The sequence below is a fragment of the Erithacus rubecula genome (genome assembly GCF_903797595.1).
Source record: "Erithacus rubecula genome assembly, chromosome: Z".
Taxonomy (NCBI): domain Eukaryota; kingdom Metazoa; phylum Chordata; class Aves; order Passeriformes; family Muscicapidae; genus Erithacus; species Erithacus rubecula.
The window spans coordinates 17,235,792-17,253,102 of NC_136661.1; the positions used below are offsets into that span (position 1 = coordinate 17,235,792).

Here is a 17,311-nt window from a genome sequence, read left to right on the forward strand (position 1 = left end):
TTATAAATAAAAATCCTTCTGCGTTATCACTTTCAAGAGAAAATAAAATTAAGGCTCAGACAGTTCTCAGATGTCCTTGAGTAATTTAAATTGGAACAGTAGAGACAAATTATTTACACAAAAAAATAAGTTTATCAATTTGTTCTGTCTTGCTGCACAGGGACTGAAATCCGAACACTGTGCAGTATCACAGGGGCCAGAGATCACCATGTGAAAAAGAAGCTCTAAACATTAAAACTGCTAATGGAAATGTCCTAAGCCAAGCAGATAACATGTGTTGGTATGCAAGTGCATGGCTATGCCGATGAGAATCCAGCCTGTGTCCTGTCTGCATTTCAGCACGGTCACCATGGAAATGGGAACCAGCCTGCACACAGCCTAACAAAGGAAACCTTTAAATGAAAATAACAACACTGGATAGAGGCTGCACAAGATTTCTGCTGGGGAAAATGACTTGCTTTACTTATCTGGAGATGCAGAAACCCCCTTTTACCTGCATTAATCCTTAAAGGAAAGTACCTTATTCACACTTAGCTGTTTTACCACTAAGCTGTTACACTGCTAGTTCCAGTTATTAGCCCTCAAAAATACATCACATGAAGTACACACAAACCCTTTTTCATTCATTCAAATTTACAATAGTGAAGAAAGACCACAATGAATAATATTTATATAGTGGCTAGGAAGCACAATGAAAAAAAGGACTAGCTGCACTTTTATTTCTTTAACTTCTTAAATTGAAGTTCTGTGACACAATCAGAAAAGTAAAGAATAATTCACAGGCTGTTCCAGAGTGAGGCAGCACACAGTTAAAACTTGTTGATAGGATCTCATGTTGACTTTGACCAAATTATGCACAAATAAATATTAACTGTTAATGTGTTTAGGTGTTTGATGGCAATAGCCTGTGTGCCTTCTAAAATAAACATAATACAAAATACAAGTCCTGTAATGCAGTATGAATGAAGCCTTACTTCAATCTGAAATGCTGTGAGAGGCAAAACTCCAAAAATAATATGTAGGGGTGCTGCTACTACTTGCTACCTCAGAAAGTAGGAAAAACTTTAAGAATTCATATCTGGTTCTGCTTTCAAGTCATCTCCAGATTATAGAATGATTTTTAACATTAACATTACTCACATAATAAAACATCAAGGTATCAAAAGATGATCACAACGAGGAAGAAAGGCAGAAATCAAAACAGGCTGTATGGATTTAAGTTGGGTTGCATGGATGCATATTAAAAGCATTTTCACCCCAACTTTTAGCTTCATTTATTGCACCAAATGTTCAACTTCAATCTGCTGTTCAGGTATCAGTTTAGTCCACTCTGCTCTGTACATTAACATGTACTTCTTATGTGCATGATTTTAACCTTAGCAGCTTCCTTGTTAATTACTGCCTACATATCTTGACCACAAACATTCAAGTATTTGCATCTGACAGGGGATGTATTTTCCAGCACTCAAGTGAAATGAGAGATCATCCTTAGCTCCATTAAAAAAAAATTAAAAAATAATAATAAAAAAATAATAGTTACTACTTTTGGGTATCTAGTGATAAAGCTGAATTTTTTTTTTCTTCACATTTAAAATACAATTTCCATTGACTTCAGCCACAGCTGTGAATACAAAGCAGTTTTGCACATCAAGATGCACTTGCACAACTAGCTCAAGCCAGTAAAAGTGACAGCTACCAGTGAAAGACTTTTCCAGCTTTCCTCCCTCCTCTGGCCACAAGTTCTGACTGTCCCCTATGCCAACACTAACAAATAAATTGCTCAAGTGAGCAGGATCAGTTTAGCTCATCTCCAAAACTAACCTGGCTCAAAAGGGGGAAAAAATTATTGAAGCAAATGGATCCCTGACCTATTCCCCAGACTAAGCCATAGTGATAGTGCAGAGAAACTGGTGGAAACATGAAAATATGAGTGGATGAAATGTCCTTGCAGCGACAGCTCCACATTCAGGTCAGCTTAACCAGATCGTGAAAACGCAGCTTCAGTTTTGAGAACCCCTGGCTGAGCAAAGAGAAAGAGAAGAACACAAAAGCTCCAACCACATGTCAAAGATTTGGTTTAAATGACTCATCTGAAATTGTACTCAGCTTTTGCAGAAAAAAAAATAAAAGAGAGAGAGAAAGAGAAGAAGAGTTTACTTTTGTCAAAAAAAAAATTAAAAATTCTCTTATTCCTACACTTTTTCCTCATTCATTAGACCACTTTCTAATTTTAAAACTAAGCAAGGCAGGAGTTCCAATTCATTCTCTGATCACACCATCTTTCTCTGTTTATAGGTGGTGGCAGCATGATGCACTGATGTGCAAAGGAGACAAATCCAGGTGGCTAACACTCTTGGCACTTTCCAACTTTTGCACATTTAATGTCATTGTCACAGCTTCCATCCCAGTTTAAACAAAAGTGTACTGAAGAAAAAGATTTTGTTAGTAAGGTCTCTTATTCCTCCATAGGGCCTTAGGGCCCATTACTTACAAGGTCTCCATTATTAGAAATTCTCTATTCTACACACACCCCTCAGTTTCAGATAGATCTGTTTTCTCCTTCAGTCTGCCTGGGTCCCACAGAGAGACCTGAAAATCCATGGTACTCGTGTGGTAGCCCTGTAGGTATAACCCTTACATCCTTGCAAGCTTTCATTTCAGAGTTAAAGAGCTCAAGGGATGAGGACTTCACAGAGTGGAGATTCTATGAATGTTCTGAGAGCTGTATCGTTCACATCCTGGATTGCTGGAGGAAGGTACATGTACACTTCAACATGAAGGCTTGCTGAGATGGTATAGGTGAGGTCACCCCAAATTTTACTTCCACTCCCCTAGGTATGGTCCTCCAACACTATCACTTGATAATTCATTCTGAAGTGAATTATTCTTATGAAAAGGAGAACAAGCTGATTCATCCGAATCATCAGGAAACAGTGAGGAGCATGCAGTACAGTCAGCAGACTATCATCCAGAAGCAAACTGGAAAGCAGAGTGACTTAAACAACAATGGATATTGTTGTAAAAATAACAAATAACATGAGAAGTCAAGAGAGAAATTGTTTGTATTTGGAGGTGTAGATCTAAAACCTCACACAGAAACATCTGATTAAGATGCATAACAAGGTGGACATAAATTAACTTAGAATCTAGCTGATAAAAATGCACTTCTTTCCAGAGGAATACAGTTTTGCAAAGATTTGTTACCTGGCCAAATCTAGGAAGACAATGCAAATAGTGCCTTCCTGCCAAATTTCAAATATCTTCTCTGAAGCATGAGGGCACTAAAGCTTTCCAAAGAAAATGTTACTAGAATTGATCCCAGGAAAGCTACTGTATTTTCCACTGGCTTCACTCTGGGAGAACTGGGCTGTTTTGGCTCTGACTTTTAAGAACAAGATAAGGAAAATAAAATGTAAATTTAAAGAACTGTATGTGGCAAACCTATCAGCAGCATGTGGTAACAGAAAAGCTCCTGGCTTTATAGCATCTGATAATGCATCATTTCCTCATCTTAACATAATCTGCTTCCCTATGCCATATTCTTTTCGGTCAATGATTAACAAGGTTGGTACCAAAGTCATGCTACCCAAAATGATCTCTTCTTCTCATCTACAAAGTCCTAATGACTTTCCAGACACAAAAGTACACATCAGCAAAGAATAACCCACTACTTAGCTGTTGCACTATTTTTAGCTGAATTTAGAGAAACAACAAAGCACCCCATGCAACCCATTTAATACAGCTGATAATTCAGAAGATAATACATAAAATCAAGTCTGGAATAATTTGGAATATTTTCAGAATTAATAACAAACTCAGCTAGGCTGTCGCAGTTCAATTTAAGAATATCACCTTTGAAAGTAAACCAGTTCACTAGAATTCAAGCAAATTTGAAAATGATTGTGGGAGAGCCACAAGAACACCACCATAGCAGAACTCTAAAAAACACTTAAGGAAAACTCTCTGTCCTGAAAGGTTCTTTTGGTGCTACTCTTACAAGATCAAAAAGGTGGGAGCAAGTATTAATCCAGTAATTTCATCCACTAACATCAAATGTCATGCCACATCTGAAATCAAAATTATGACAGCTTCCAGATGTATAAATTGAGATAAATCAGGGATAGTGCCTGAACAAAGTAGACCTATCCCACCTCTGTCATTCACAATGCTAGGGGAATTTTCCTCTCCTAATCAGTCCTTATCTTCTGCTTTCAGCACTGCTCTACAACCTTTGCAAGTCTTAAGACCCCATGAATTACAGGGAATGTTAGTGGTCCGGGTTTTCAGTAGCTGTAATCTAGAGAATAAAGCACAGATTAAACAAAAGTACAGGGTGGAATGTTTTGCCCACTGGTACTTTTCAGAATTTTTCTTCTTTAAAAAAAAAATGCCAGGTTGTTTGTGTGTTATGTATCACATCACAGGTTCATATTTTTGTACTTTATTTCATACCCTGCAGCCACACATTCCACTGCAGTGTTCACTATAGTTACTGAAAGAACAAGTTAGAACAGCTCATCAGTGAAAACTCATTTTCATGCTGCAACTTCGGTGACTTGCTAATTAAGGGTTTGTGAGAGCATACAGTAATATTAAAACTCTGAAACTGCCTGGGAATTTGCTCATGGCAAGTGAATATAATTGCTTATAGTTCCCAGGAAAATAGATGTAATGGTAATTAAGTTAGCCAAGAGAAGGAGGAGATGGTTCAAGTTTCCCTATCCTTTTCCAAGGAACAATATCTGCCCAGCACTGTGGTAACAGACTTAGAGGACTCTTGCAAACAGGGGCAGCATTCACAAAGAGAACATCATCTTGGCGCCTAAAAAGGTACAATCGCCATACAACCCTAAATTCACACACCAGTGCCTCCACTGCCCCCGCGCCAGCGCACACACACTCGGTGCCTTTAGGGAAAGTGAAGTGTAGAGTTTAACCCGCTTTAGAATCGCCGCGGGTGCCTCGCACCGCACTCAGCCACAGCCCCGGGGCGCAGCGCCCGAGGCCGCCCCGCTCCGCACCTCTCACCGCGGGGGGACCCTCCCTCCCTCCCTCTCTCCTTCGTGCCCTCCCGGCTCCCCGAGCGGCGGGACGGACGGACGGACGTACCCAGTGCGAGCAGCAGGGCGGGCAGCGCCGCGCCCGCAGAGCCCATGTCCGGCGCGGGGCAGTGCGAGGGGTCGGGCAGCTCCGCAGCTGGCCGCTTCCCAGGCGACACTGAGCGCCACCTGCTCCGAGCCGCCCCCAAATACTCCTCCTCCCCCTCCTCCTCCTCCTTCTTTACCTCCTCCTCCCCGTCCCCGCCCCCTGCGGTCCGCGGCCGCGGAGGGGCCGGAGCCGGCCGCTCCCGTCCGCAGCCCCCGCCCCGCACCCGCGGCGCTGCGGCGGGCTGTCCCTGCGGGCTGTCCCTGCGGGCTCTGCAGCCGGCTGCTCCTCTCGGCTCTCCCCTGCTCTTATTCCCCGAAGGAGATCCCCCCCGCGCTCGCCCCGCCTGGCTCTGCCTGCGTGCCCAAGCCTCGTGGCTGCGCTGGAAGGAGCGCTCCGGGATCGGGACACGCACCACCCCGCCCTGGGTAGCCTGGGCGGCTGCGTTTGGAGAGCTATGGATGCCTTTTTCTTTGGTGGCAGAAACCTGTAGAATAGTCTTTAAACCTGTAGAATAGTCTTTAAACCTGTTTTTTGAACAGGTAGAATTTGTTGAACAATGTAGAGTGGCTATCTTCCTTGAGTATTAAGTTGCACATTTGATGACACTGAGTCTGTATCTTCCTCTTTAAATAAAATTCTTGCAGAGTATGCTGCCAGCTATGCAGGAGTGAAACAGGATCTAGAAGCCTTGCCACACAACTGTCTCGATCTTGGCAATGATGGTGAGGATGAATTGTCTAGGCAAAATAACTGCCTACGTTGCCTTAGATGCCAGGCCAATATCCAGGAAGACAGAGAGAATCTAAGCCAGTAAAAATACAGAGGTGAGAGTTTGGCTTCCTAAGAAATCAGAAGGAGTTCTTATGCAAGGTGCTATGTAGCTTTCAGTCTACCTACCCTTGTCAGCACTGTTTGAATACTGTATGTGCAGAGTATTTGAGAAACATGCATTTTCTCCATCGCAGAGTTCCAGTAAATATCAAAATTTATGGCACTACCTTTTTATATGGCATGTATTTCATTCTGTACAATGAATTCTGCTGAATAATTTGAACTTCTTGGCATTAACATTGTGTAATGAAAAAGACAGTTGGCCTGGAAAAGTGAAATAAAAAAGCTTTCTTCTTTCACCCTTCTTGACATCTAGGTCATGGCCCATTAGGTGTGAGAAACTCTAGCTATTATTTAAGGAGCACGTGTACTCTCTCCGCTTCTTATTGTTCTTACCATTTGGAAATTGACCTGTAAATTAAAAAGAAGCTTGTCAGCATTTGTAAACAAGTGGAGCAATTCAACAGGTTTTTTGGTCATGGGCTTTATGCCGATATAATGCAGTTAAAGACATCTCCACCAGGATGTTAAAAGCCACTTGATGGAAGTGCAGCAGAGACCTGTCTTTGTATAACTTACACTGAATTCTTTTAAGTATTTACTTTGTAGGACACACAGGAGTGTTACCCATCCTAATGCAAGAGCTTGTGCATGGACTCAGAGCGAGCACTTCACGAAACACTGTCACTGCTGAACTCCAAAGCCCTTGATCTGTCACCACCAGGGATGACTCACAAGTCCCTCGGAGCACTCTGTTTCCTTTGCACGGTGTCATAGAAGACCTGCAGACACCTCAAGCAGTATCAAAGGGAAGATACTGAAGCAGTAACACCAGCTTCAGCACCCAGACTGATCCTGTGACCAGTAGGAAAATTGTGATGGGAAGAGCAGCCACGGGAATTTCCTTCCATCTCCACTGAGTGTGTGTGTCACTCCAGGACAAGAAGGAAAAAATCTATACTTCCCACAAGAAAGAAGAAGAAGACTAATTAATAAATACTAATGAAAGGACAATAGAAAACAACAAACAAAAACTCACAGCATAGGGAAAAATGGTTTCTTAATAATGGAATAAACCTAGAATTGCCCTGTGCCCCACCCTAAAATAACCTCTGCAGACTAATGTCTCAGTTTCCTAAGAAACAATGTCTTTGATTCAGTTACATCATTCAAATTATAAATATGTCCCTAGGGTATGAAACTTTCATTCTCATGCAGACACAATGTGGAAGACTAACTTCTCACACACAAAAGCTGTCTCCCAAGGTGTTTACAAAGAATAGGTTGTAGGAGAATAAATGCTGTGACAATTACTGTATTCTTTAACAATACTCCCTTAGATTAATGCTTTTATTGTAAATTATTATAAGCCATTTGATAAAAACCTTCTCATATAATCTTGAATTGTACATTGCATAATATAAAAATAAGAGTTTTTATATTGTGCAATATTTCACCTGTTTTGACTCACTTCAGAAATGATATACATGTATTGCTCATATTCAAGGAAGTTATTATTTATTATTGTTCACCTACACTGATAATCAAATTACTCAGAGAACAATTTGATTAGTGCTCCTTATCTCTGCACTATAAAATGGGGTCTGATACACACCCTTTGCTGTACATCTGTTTCTTGTTTAATGATGTTTTATAGCACCTTGTCATGTCTGCTTGTCATTGATCATAGGGACACTTGCTAAAACCACTATATATGCCTGAGCTGATTGCAATGTTTCAGACTTGGTTCTATGCAAATTCAGTGTGATTGCACATTAGAATAAACTATTTTGTTATCAAGGACCAAACAAACTTTCTTTTTTACAGTAGGGACTGTGTGAAGCAGGTTACTTTCTCCCTGTGAAAAGATCACTATAATTTTTCATTTTCAATAAAAAATAGAAGTTGCAAAATGAAGGTAATGAAGAAATATTTGCTTTTAAATGTTATTCTGGTGAACACATACTTAGTGATCAATTCCACAATTTATGCATGCTATTCTAGCTTTTTAATGTGATGAAAAAATGTACAAATTAATGACAACCTTCTCAGAAAAATATGCAGGTATTTCCAATTTTTATCATTTGCTAGGGCTGAACCACAGAACCAGAGTTTCTGTGGTATGCAAAACTTAGGAGTTCTCTGTTAATGTATTTCTGGGAGGAAATCTTGGAAAAGTGACTAATTTACACACAGGAGGCCAAGATGCATGGCTCCAGGTCACTCTTTGATTTGTCTGAAGATGCTAGAGCAAAGGGCTAAAAATATTAGTTACTGTTTTTAGCAGAAAAAATTGTGTCTATAACAAAATATTACATTAAGGGCTCCACTGAAGGAAAAAGAACAAGCTACTATAAAAACGAGATCTATAAAGGAAATGTTAAAATTAGCTATAAGGATGTAGTTGAGACATTAGTAATAATTCAGTTTTGAAACAAAACTGGAAAAGGTCAAAATATTCTAATGGCATTTTAGTTATCACATAGGGAATGAGCAGAGGACAAAACATCACTGTGCTATGCTACTGTGCAAACCATACATTTTCAATATGTTTTGCTACTTGGTTCAGTCATGTCAGAGAGCTACACAGGAACCCTCTAGTCCTGGTCTTGATTCACAGAACCAGTTCCTACCCTGGGTGCACCATCACACATTGACTTGTTTCTTGCTGTTTTGACTGTACTATGTTCTACCCAGCACAGAATATATACACATATTTTTACCAATTATTTTTTTCAGGTAATGAAAGCCTAAACCTGTCATGGTGAAATAATATAAATGGGATGCAGTGAAGCCAGTGAGGAAGTGTTTCATTCATCTGTGGTCCCAAAAGTGAGGTCCTACAGTGGAGCCTGCTAAGGCAACCTGTGTAATTTCAGGGTCTCTGGAGCAGCTGATGTGCCATTCCACTTACCAAAGTATTAACCTTGATGCAGCTCCAGTAACCACATGAACTCTTAAAAAGAGTTTCAGACAGCATTTAAAAGTACTCTGTGAGAAGATGGGAGCCTCTATTTCCTTAGAAAATGCCTTTGTTTACATTTTTGACCATTTCTGTTTTGAAAACTTCGTAATTGTTTTGATTTGTTTGGAATTAAGGTCTATAAGTTATTCCTTTTTATTTGCCTGACATAAAAAGTTGCCCAAGAATTTGGTAGACATTTTTTAGCAAACCTGACTCCCTCAACAATTTTCACTGAATCCCACTGAATTTTTAACCATTTTAGTCTTAATGCATTACTTTGTGGCAGATTTGTTTTCCTTTTTTTTTTTTTTCTTTTCCTTCTCAGATTGCTTGCGATTTAGGTGTGTGAAGCTAATAAAAAGTAATACTGAATATAAAAAAATCCCACCTTTTGGTATATCTATAACTGCTGGACCTATTCTCTCCTGGATATTTGCTACATTACGTAGGATTAACTCCAAACCTTGAGTAAAAGATGAAACATCAGAAAAGTGGTGGGTAAAATATGGTAATGTGATCATATGTTGTCTAGCTAACCATAAAAAAGCATTCAAATTATCACAGAATCAATAAAATTGGAAAAGACTTCTGAGATAATCAAGCCCCTTCCAATGTCCAATCACCCTTTCTCCAAAGAAATACCTCCTGACATCCAATTTCAATTTCCCCTGGTGCAGCTTGAACTTATGTCATCTCATCCTGTTACGGCTTGAATGGCAGAAGAGATTGACCTCCATCTGGCCATGGCCTCATTTCAGGCAGTGACAAGGTCACCCTGAGCCTCCTTTTCTGCAGGATAAACACCCCCAGCCCCCTCAGCTGCTCCTCACAGCTCTGGTGCCCCAGACCCTGCCCCAGCTCCATTCCCTTCTCTGCACTCACTCCAGCCCCTCAGTGTCTCTCTTGCACTCAGGCCCAGAGCTGGACACAGCACTCGAGGTGTGGCCTCAGCAGTGCCCAGGACAGGGGGACAATCCCTGCCCTGCTCCTGCTGCCCACACTATTGCTGATCCAGCCAGGATGCCATTGGCCTTCTTGGCCCCTGGGCACACCCTGGCTCATGTTCAGCTGCTGCCACCAGCACCCCCAGGTCCTTTCCAGCCTCTCTGTCCCAGCCTGTGGCACTGCCTGGGGTTGTTGTGAGCCAAGGGCAGGACCCAGCACTGGCCCTGTTGAACCTCACACCATTGGCCTCAGCCTGTGCAGATCCCTCTGCAGAGTGTCCTGGTTTGAAAGGACAGGTGTCTGCCAGTAAGGGCAGAAGTTTCCCTTTGGAATAGAGACTTTGGTTCCACTCCCCCCCCCCAAGTATTATAATTGTTTGAATCAAGGACTCTGAGGCAGAGATAAGGGGGTGGGAATAACAGCTCTTTTACTAATATATCTAACTGTACAAGCAGAGAACAATAACAGTTAAAATTGCTAACAGAACGAAATAGATAACTCGGTGTCAGTCCCTTTAGATGCAAGCACGCTGTCTCTGTGCTTAGTCCAGAGCCCGGATCTGCCAAGGGCAGGCAGGAAAGGAGGCAGGAGGGAGGGGAGGGGCAGCAGCGGCCACGCCGGTCTCGGTGGGAACGGGCTGGAGCGGCGGCTCCTCGCTCACCGTGTGTGTCCGGGGGATCAGCTGTGTCCGCAGAGGCAGGAGGCTGGAACGGGGCAGATGCAGGGCAGGTGATCGCAGAGGGTCTGGCTCTCCTGTGCTCCACAGCGTGGCTGAACGATCCCAGGCGTCCTGCTCCCAGCTCACTGGAAACCCGAGTCCCCTCCCAGAAGCCTCAGAGGCCCCTCCGGGAGCCGTTCCCACCCACCCCTTTTGTCTGGACTCATCAGAGACCCTGGGTGTAACCCGGCCAGCTCCATTGGCATGATAATGGGAAAAATTCTTTCAATTGACACAGTAACAAAAAAACACTCAACCCCCAACACAGAGCCTTCCTGCCCTCCAGCAGATCAATAGTGCTGCTCATCTGGGTGTAGACTGTGGATTTAGTAAGGTTATACTCAATTTTCTCATCCAGATCTTTAAGATATTTAACAGATTAATAAATCTATTGAACGGACCTGTGCCCAATACTGAGACTTGTGGAAGCTCATCAGTGACTGATCCCCACCTGGATGCAGCACTGTTCACCACCACTCTCTGGGCCCAGCCTTCCAGCCAGTTTTTAACCCAACAAAGAGTGTTCCTGTCCAAGCCACAGGCTGCCAGCATGGCAGGGCTGTGCCATGGGAGACAGCGTAAAAAGCTCTACTGAGTCCTGGTATACAAGCCAGCAGCCTTTCCCTCATCCATCAGGTGTGTCACCAAAGGATATCAGGTTGGTCAGGCAGGTGTTTCCTAATCCTGTGGTGGCTGGGTGTCATCCCTCTGATCCCTACAGGCTCTCCTGTTAGTGCAGTGTGATTGTGCCCAAGATGATCTGTTCCATCACCTGCCCTGGGTCCAAGGTCAGGCTGACAAACCTGGTGTTTCACAGATCTTCCTTGCAGCCCTTCCTGTGCATGGGAATAACAATGCCCAACCTCCAGTCATCTGTGGATCTCCTCAGATAGCCAGGGCTGATGATGAATGATGAAGAGTGTCTTGGCAAACTCTTCTGTCAGTTCCCTCAGTCCCCTTGGGTGAATCCCATCTGGTCCCATAGGCTGGTGGGTGTCTGAGTGGCACAGCAGGTCACTGACTATTTCCTCCTGGATTGCAGGGGGCTGTTCTGCTCCCCATCCCTGTCAAGCAGCTCAGGGGGCCAGTTGCCCTATGATCACTGGTCTTACAGTTGAAGACTGGGGGAAAGTAGACATTAATAACATCAGCCTTTTCCTCATCTTTGGTAACCATATTTCCCCTACTGTGTCCAATAAAGAATGGAGTTTTTAATCTGTCTTCCTTTTGTTATTAATATTTTTATAATACATTCCTTATCATCTTGCAAAAACCTTATTCATCTTCTAAGAAAATTTTCTTGGGGGGAACAAACAGGCCAGCCCTCAAAAATTGGAATAGAATCTGAAAGTTCTTTACAGGAAGGGCTGGTGGGACTGTGCAGAAAAAGGGGCCATGTGATGAGAGAGGGCATGCCCCCTCTGAGGGCTGGTGACGTGAATGAAACTGTGTTTAGGCCTCTGCAAAGGTGTGCATGTTGCACCTTTTGTAGATTTCACTTGGTCACTAGTGCTGATCTCCCCAGGGGCCAGTTCTGCTTATATCTCCATCAATGACCTTGGCAAGTGGTTAGGTTGCAGATGACACCGAGGTGTGTGGGAGTGTTGATCTGCTGTTGGGCAGGAAGGCTCTGCAGAGGGATCTGCACAGGCTGGATCATGGCTGAGGCCAGTAGTGTGAGGTTCAACAGGGCCAGTGCTGGGTCCTGCCCTTGGCTCACAACAACCCCAGGCAGTGCCACAGGCTGGGACAGAGTGACTGGAAAGGACCTGGGGGTGCTGGTGGCAGCAGCTGAACATGAGCCAGGGTGTGCCCAGGGGCCAAGAAGGCCAATGGCATCCTGGCTGGATCAGCAATAGTGTGGGCAGCAGGAGCAGGGCAGGGATTGTCCCCCTGTCCTGGGCACTGCTGAGGCCACACCTCGAGTGCTGTGTCCAGCTCTGGGCCTGAGTGCAAGAGAGACACTGAGGAGCTGGAGTGAGTGCAGAGAAGGGAATGGAGCTGGGGCAGGGACTGGGGCACCAGAGCTGTGAGGAGCAGCTGAGGGGGCTGGGAGTGTTTATCCTGCAGAAGAGGGGGCTCAGGGTGACCTTGTCACTCTCTACAGCTGCCTGGATCAGATTGTGACCAGGTGGGGGTTGATCTTTTCTTTTAGGTAACCAGGGATAGGATGAGAGGACATAAGTTCAAGCTGCTCCAGGGGAGCTTTAGGTTGGAAATTAGGAAGAGTTTTTTTCACAGAATGGATGGTTGAGCACTGAAATGGGCAACCCAGGGAGATGGTAGAATCACTGTCCCTGGAGGTGTTCAAGAAATGACTGGACATGGGACTTTGTGCTGTGGTTTGTTTGATACCGTGTTGTCAAAGTGTAGACTTGATGATTGTGGAGGTCTTTTCCTAGCCCTAATGATTCTATGATTTATGAACTATGTTGCTGCAGCATGTTATAAAGCACGTATTACTCTCTATTATTTGTTGGCTGGGTGATATAGGTAATTTTCCAAATACTGGGAATTCATGCCATATAGGAGCCAGTACTCTGAGTTAATTTTGGCAGGTCCCCCAAATAAACAGGAAAAAGAAATTTGGCAGTTTGTGAGATTTCTGAGAAGTTCAAAACCTTCATCACCAGAACTCTGTTTTGTTCCTTACTAACAGAGTCATTAGAAATTTTAGCTGAACCCCAAAAGTTTCGAGATGTAACAGCATCTCTTCCCTGGGACACTGTAAAATGGCCGAGGCCAAAGTAATAGGCTTTTGTCAGTGAGATTTTATAAGCTGGCATCCAAGAAAGTGAGTTATTAATGGCTGTTAATTTGGACTATGAGAAAAGAATACTGAGAACAATTTCTCTGTGTGTTCTCCAAAATGATAGAGAGTAATTTACTTTTCACAGACTATGTCTACTGTCACAGAACTGCTAAATTTCAAAGGCTCTTCAGGAAAAAACAATGATATCCTCTGTTTTTCATCTTAATCGTTCTGATGGAGTGAAAATGTGTTGAAATGGAAAACAGTTTGAAGAAACTTTCATCAGAGAATGAGATTCTATTCCTTTGCCCCAGGAAGAATAACAGTACCCTGAATATGAATAAATCTTAAGAACCACAGGTAATACTGAACCAGATATGTGAAGCTTTGCAATAAATATGAACTTCCAGTATCAAATCAAGCTGAACTGTAACCAAGCAGTGTGATTTCACCACCACTGGAAGTGAAAGAATGGGTGAAGGGGATGGACAAAGTGTGCTAAGACAACTGGCTTGCTAGATCTCTAAGATGAATCTACTTTGAATACTTCTGCTTCCTATCCTATTTCTTTGAAAATCCCCAGGAGATGTGACATTCAGTGAGCCCTTGAGGAATGTCTGTCCTTTCTCAGAATGCTCAGGAACTGAGAGAAGAAGGTCAGAAAGCATGAGCAGGGCAAAGCAGTAAAGTAGCTCTATGCCCCACTGTGCTAGAGTCAGAATCAAAATCTGCCTTTGTGAAGTCATTCACTCACTTTTTAAAACTGAATGAACAAAATCCGTTATCTCCGAGGTGTCAGCGCTCACTCTTTCTAACTAAAACTTGATTTCACTGATGATAGCTCATTTTATCACCCACTTTTTAAAACAGAATCCAGTTGTGCTATCTAAACTGTGGTATCAGCCAGTTGTTACTAAAACTTCATCAGCACTTTAATCTTTATGACTCTTTATTGTTACAGGGATCAAGCCACACCCACCGCATGAAATGGTATTATCTCTGAACTGTGGAGTGCTAAAGCCTGCTTCTGATAAACTCAATGAATTATAATCCAGTTCAGTGAAAATCACACGTCATGTTACACTTTGTGCTGTGAGAAAGTGATTCTGGTTATTCATTAATTCCACTGAAAAGCAATTTAAAACAACCAAACAAAACTAGAAATGGATTTCCCCTCCCCTGATTTTCATTGAAATGCTTCCATGGACAATGTCCAGCAAACTCTTAATGATCAGAGACATACAGAGTAGTTAATTTGAAAAGCACTCCCCCATGACTAGACAGGATGTTGCTATTAGAGAATGGTGATTCAGCATCAAAATAGTCTCAGATGAGAGAAGCTATTACATATTTTGTAATGTTTTCTAAAAGTTAATGGTGATACAAAAGATATAAACTTTGTCTTCTAGGAAGTTTGGACACAAAAGTTTACTGGGTTTAAGGAGGTTAATGTGAATCATTTATAATTATGCAAGACCATAAGCTACCTGGGTTACAGGAATAAGTTGTACAGAGGAATTGCTGGACAGGAAGAATGGTTAGATGAATGAATGTATCTTTCACCTTTTATTTAGTGTCATGGAAAAAACTCTGTACCAGGAAGTCATATGGTCTTCTGAAAAGCTTTCAAACACTGGTTTAAGCACAAAGCCCATAGATCTAATGACAATGTATTTCTCACAGCTTGACCACATCAAGCTTTCCTGGATGTTGTGCTGCAAGAACGCTTGTTTCTACTATGCTTTTCTATTGACAGGCAGATTAATCTGTTTTTAGGTACTGAGATGACTTAGTATTAGTTTTACATCAGTAACAAGCAAACAAACTACACAGGAGACTTGTTAGACTCTTAATTTCTTTTTTAATCAATAAAGCACATGGAATACTTTTACAGGAAAAAGAAAATGCTGTGCAGAATGTTGTGGTTTTTTAAAAAGTACGTAAATCCCCGTTTATTCCTGTTAAGTGGTACAGTTAAGAGCAGTACATTCTGATTATCTTATCTGCTTTTATTTTTGAATGGGTCATCATCTATATAGCAGGTAATTAAAGAAATGAACCAATTAGGTTATGTGGAATTCATTAGGTGAGTTATGACCCTAACTCCAGCCTCTTGGTGCCAGGTGAGATGAAAACCCTCGGCTTCATTTGAAGGTGGATTCCCTTGACTCAAGAAGAGGAAAAAGGAGGAACACCACGTTTAAAATGACTCAGCACAGGATATGTACAAAAGGGCTCAGGTAAAGGGTCAGGTACGTGGGTTGTGTCTGTATTAATGGCTCATAGGAATGACTTAGAGTGAAACCAGACAAGCAAAGGAACTGCCCACGGAGCACAAGAGCTGCTCAAGGAGATTGCTCTAACGGAGATGCTGTTTCTTAAGTCTTCTAAAATCATGTATGGGATCAGTAATCTTTAGAACAACCTGATATTGAGGCAGGACTGTGCAGAGAATCCCTGCCCTATAGAAAAGTAGCTTGTCCATTCCCACTAAATTACCTACTTCAGTGCTGAAGTTAGGAACTGAGTTGGGTGGGCCAGAATCCTTTAGTTGCCTAATCTCAGATTAAACACTCAATTTATTATTAATTTTTAAACACTTTTGTTTCAATAAAAATATTTATCTTCATAATTATTAGAATCTCATTACAACCTCAATGTGTCTGTTTTTAGGAATAAAACTGGTTACATGCAAAATTAGGTTCTGGTACCTTTAGTGCCTGACAAATTTAAGTGAGATGTTAATGATGTTCGCAATATTGCTTTCAGTAGGTTTTTCTGTTGCATGTCATGAAAAGCAGTAAAATACTGCTCTTCCAGTGCTGTGTGGAAAGGCTAGTACAGATAAAAATAACAAGTTTACTAATCACTAAAAATTGTGTAAGAATAATGTGCTATAGTGCTATCCCCTTGACATACTTGTATGTATGTATGTATACTTATCTTTTAAATAGATATTATAATTGAAAACACGATAATAGGACAAATGTGAAAAGAGAGAAAGCAGCATGAAAGAGGAAAGCAGTGTGGTTATATGAAGCTTATTACTGTTTTTACAGTGCAAAGAAAGTCTAAAGTGAAACACTGATCTTAAACATACTCTACATTGATAAATACTATTGATTTATTTTTGCATAGTCTTCATCTAGGGAAATAGACTGTTCTTTTGACTTACATATTTTCAGTTAGGCTGATGCTTTAAAATAAGATATAAAATGGGAAAAACAAAAAGCTCTGGTTAACAGCTTACCATAACTAAATAGTGAAACACTTAGAATTATGCAGCATAAAAATTATGTGTGTCTTACACAGCTTGTAAGTAATTTTTTGAAGCCAGGAGAAATGACCTCATTGTTAACAAACTGAATGAATAATAATAAATACAAGTATTTCCTCCACTACCACAGACTTCCTACGTGTGCATATGTGAGTCACAATTCCTTCAAAACTCTGTTGCTTTACAAGCTCATAAGAGGTTAACAACACTGCCATGCCTTCTTAGAGATACTGTGAGAAAAAAAATAACAATTCTGATGTGTTGAAATGCTATGGTGATAAGTGCTATTTAAATCTTTCAAACAAATGGGTAAAATAATACATTTTCTTAAAGTAAAACCTGTGTCTTGCTTGGGGCTGAAATCTCCACTGTATTAATTTATCTTCACAGTTGAAAAAATAGATTTTTGGCTTATTTCACAATGAACGAAACAGAGTTTCTATCCACAATTCCTCTACGTCACTTTTTTGCTTCCCTTGATGTGTTGTGTGCTCAGACCCACTTCAGGCAGGGTGCCCTTCCAGCTGTCCAGATGAGCCCAGAGCCAGGTCCCAGAGCCTCAGCAGATCTCCCAGGCTCTGCAAAGCACAGCCACCCACAGCGTTCCCACGGAGGGCTCTGCTCCTCCTCTGAGTCATATGCTACCTTCAGCAGACTGCTGCTATGGAATAACCA

At 41.9% G+C, this 17,311-nt stretch overlaps 1 protein-coding gene across 1 annotated transcript in view; it reads right to left on the minus strand.

The window, feature by feature from the left end:
* Positions 1–5,213, minus strand: part of ITGA2 (integrin subunit alpha 2) — a 65,824-nt gene extending 60,611 nt beyond the window's left edge. Inside the window, exon 1 of the mRNA XM_079330224.1 lies at positions 5,110–5,213. Coding sequence (XP_079186350.1) covers positions 5,110–5,155 — 46 coding nt within the window. The 5' untranslated portion in view covers positions 5,156–5,213. The remainder of the gene's footprint in view (positions 1–5,109) is intronic.
* Between the last annotated feature and the right edge of the window lie 12,098 nt (positions 5,214–17,311).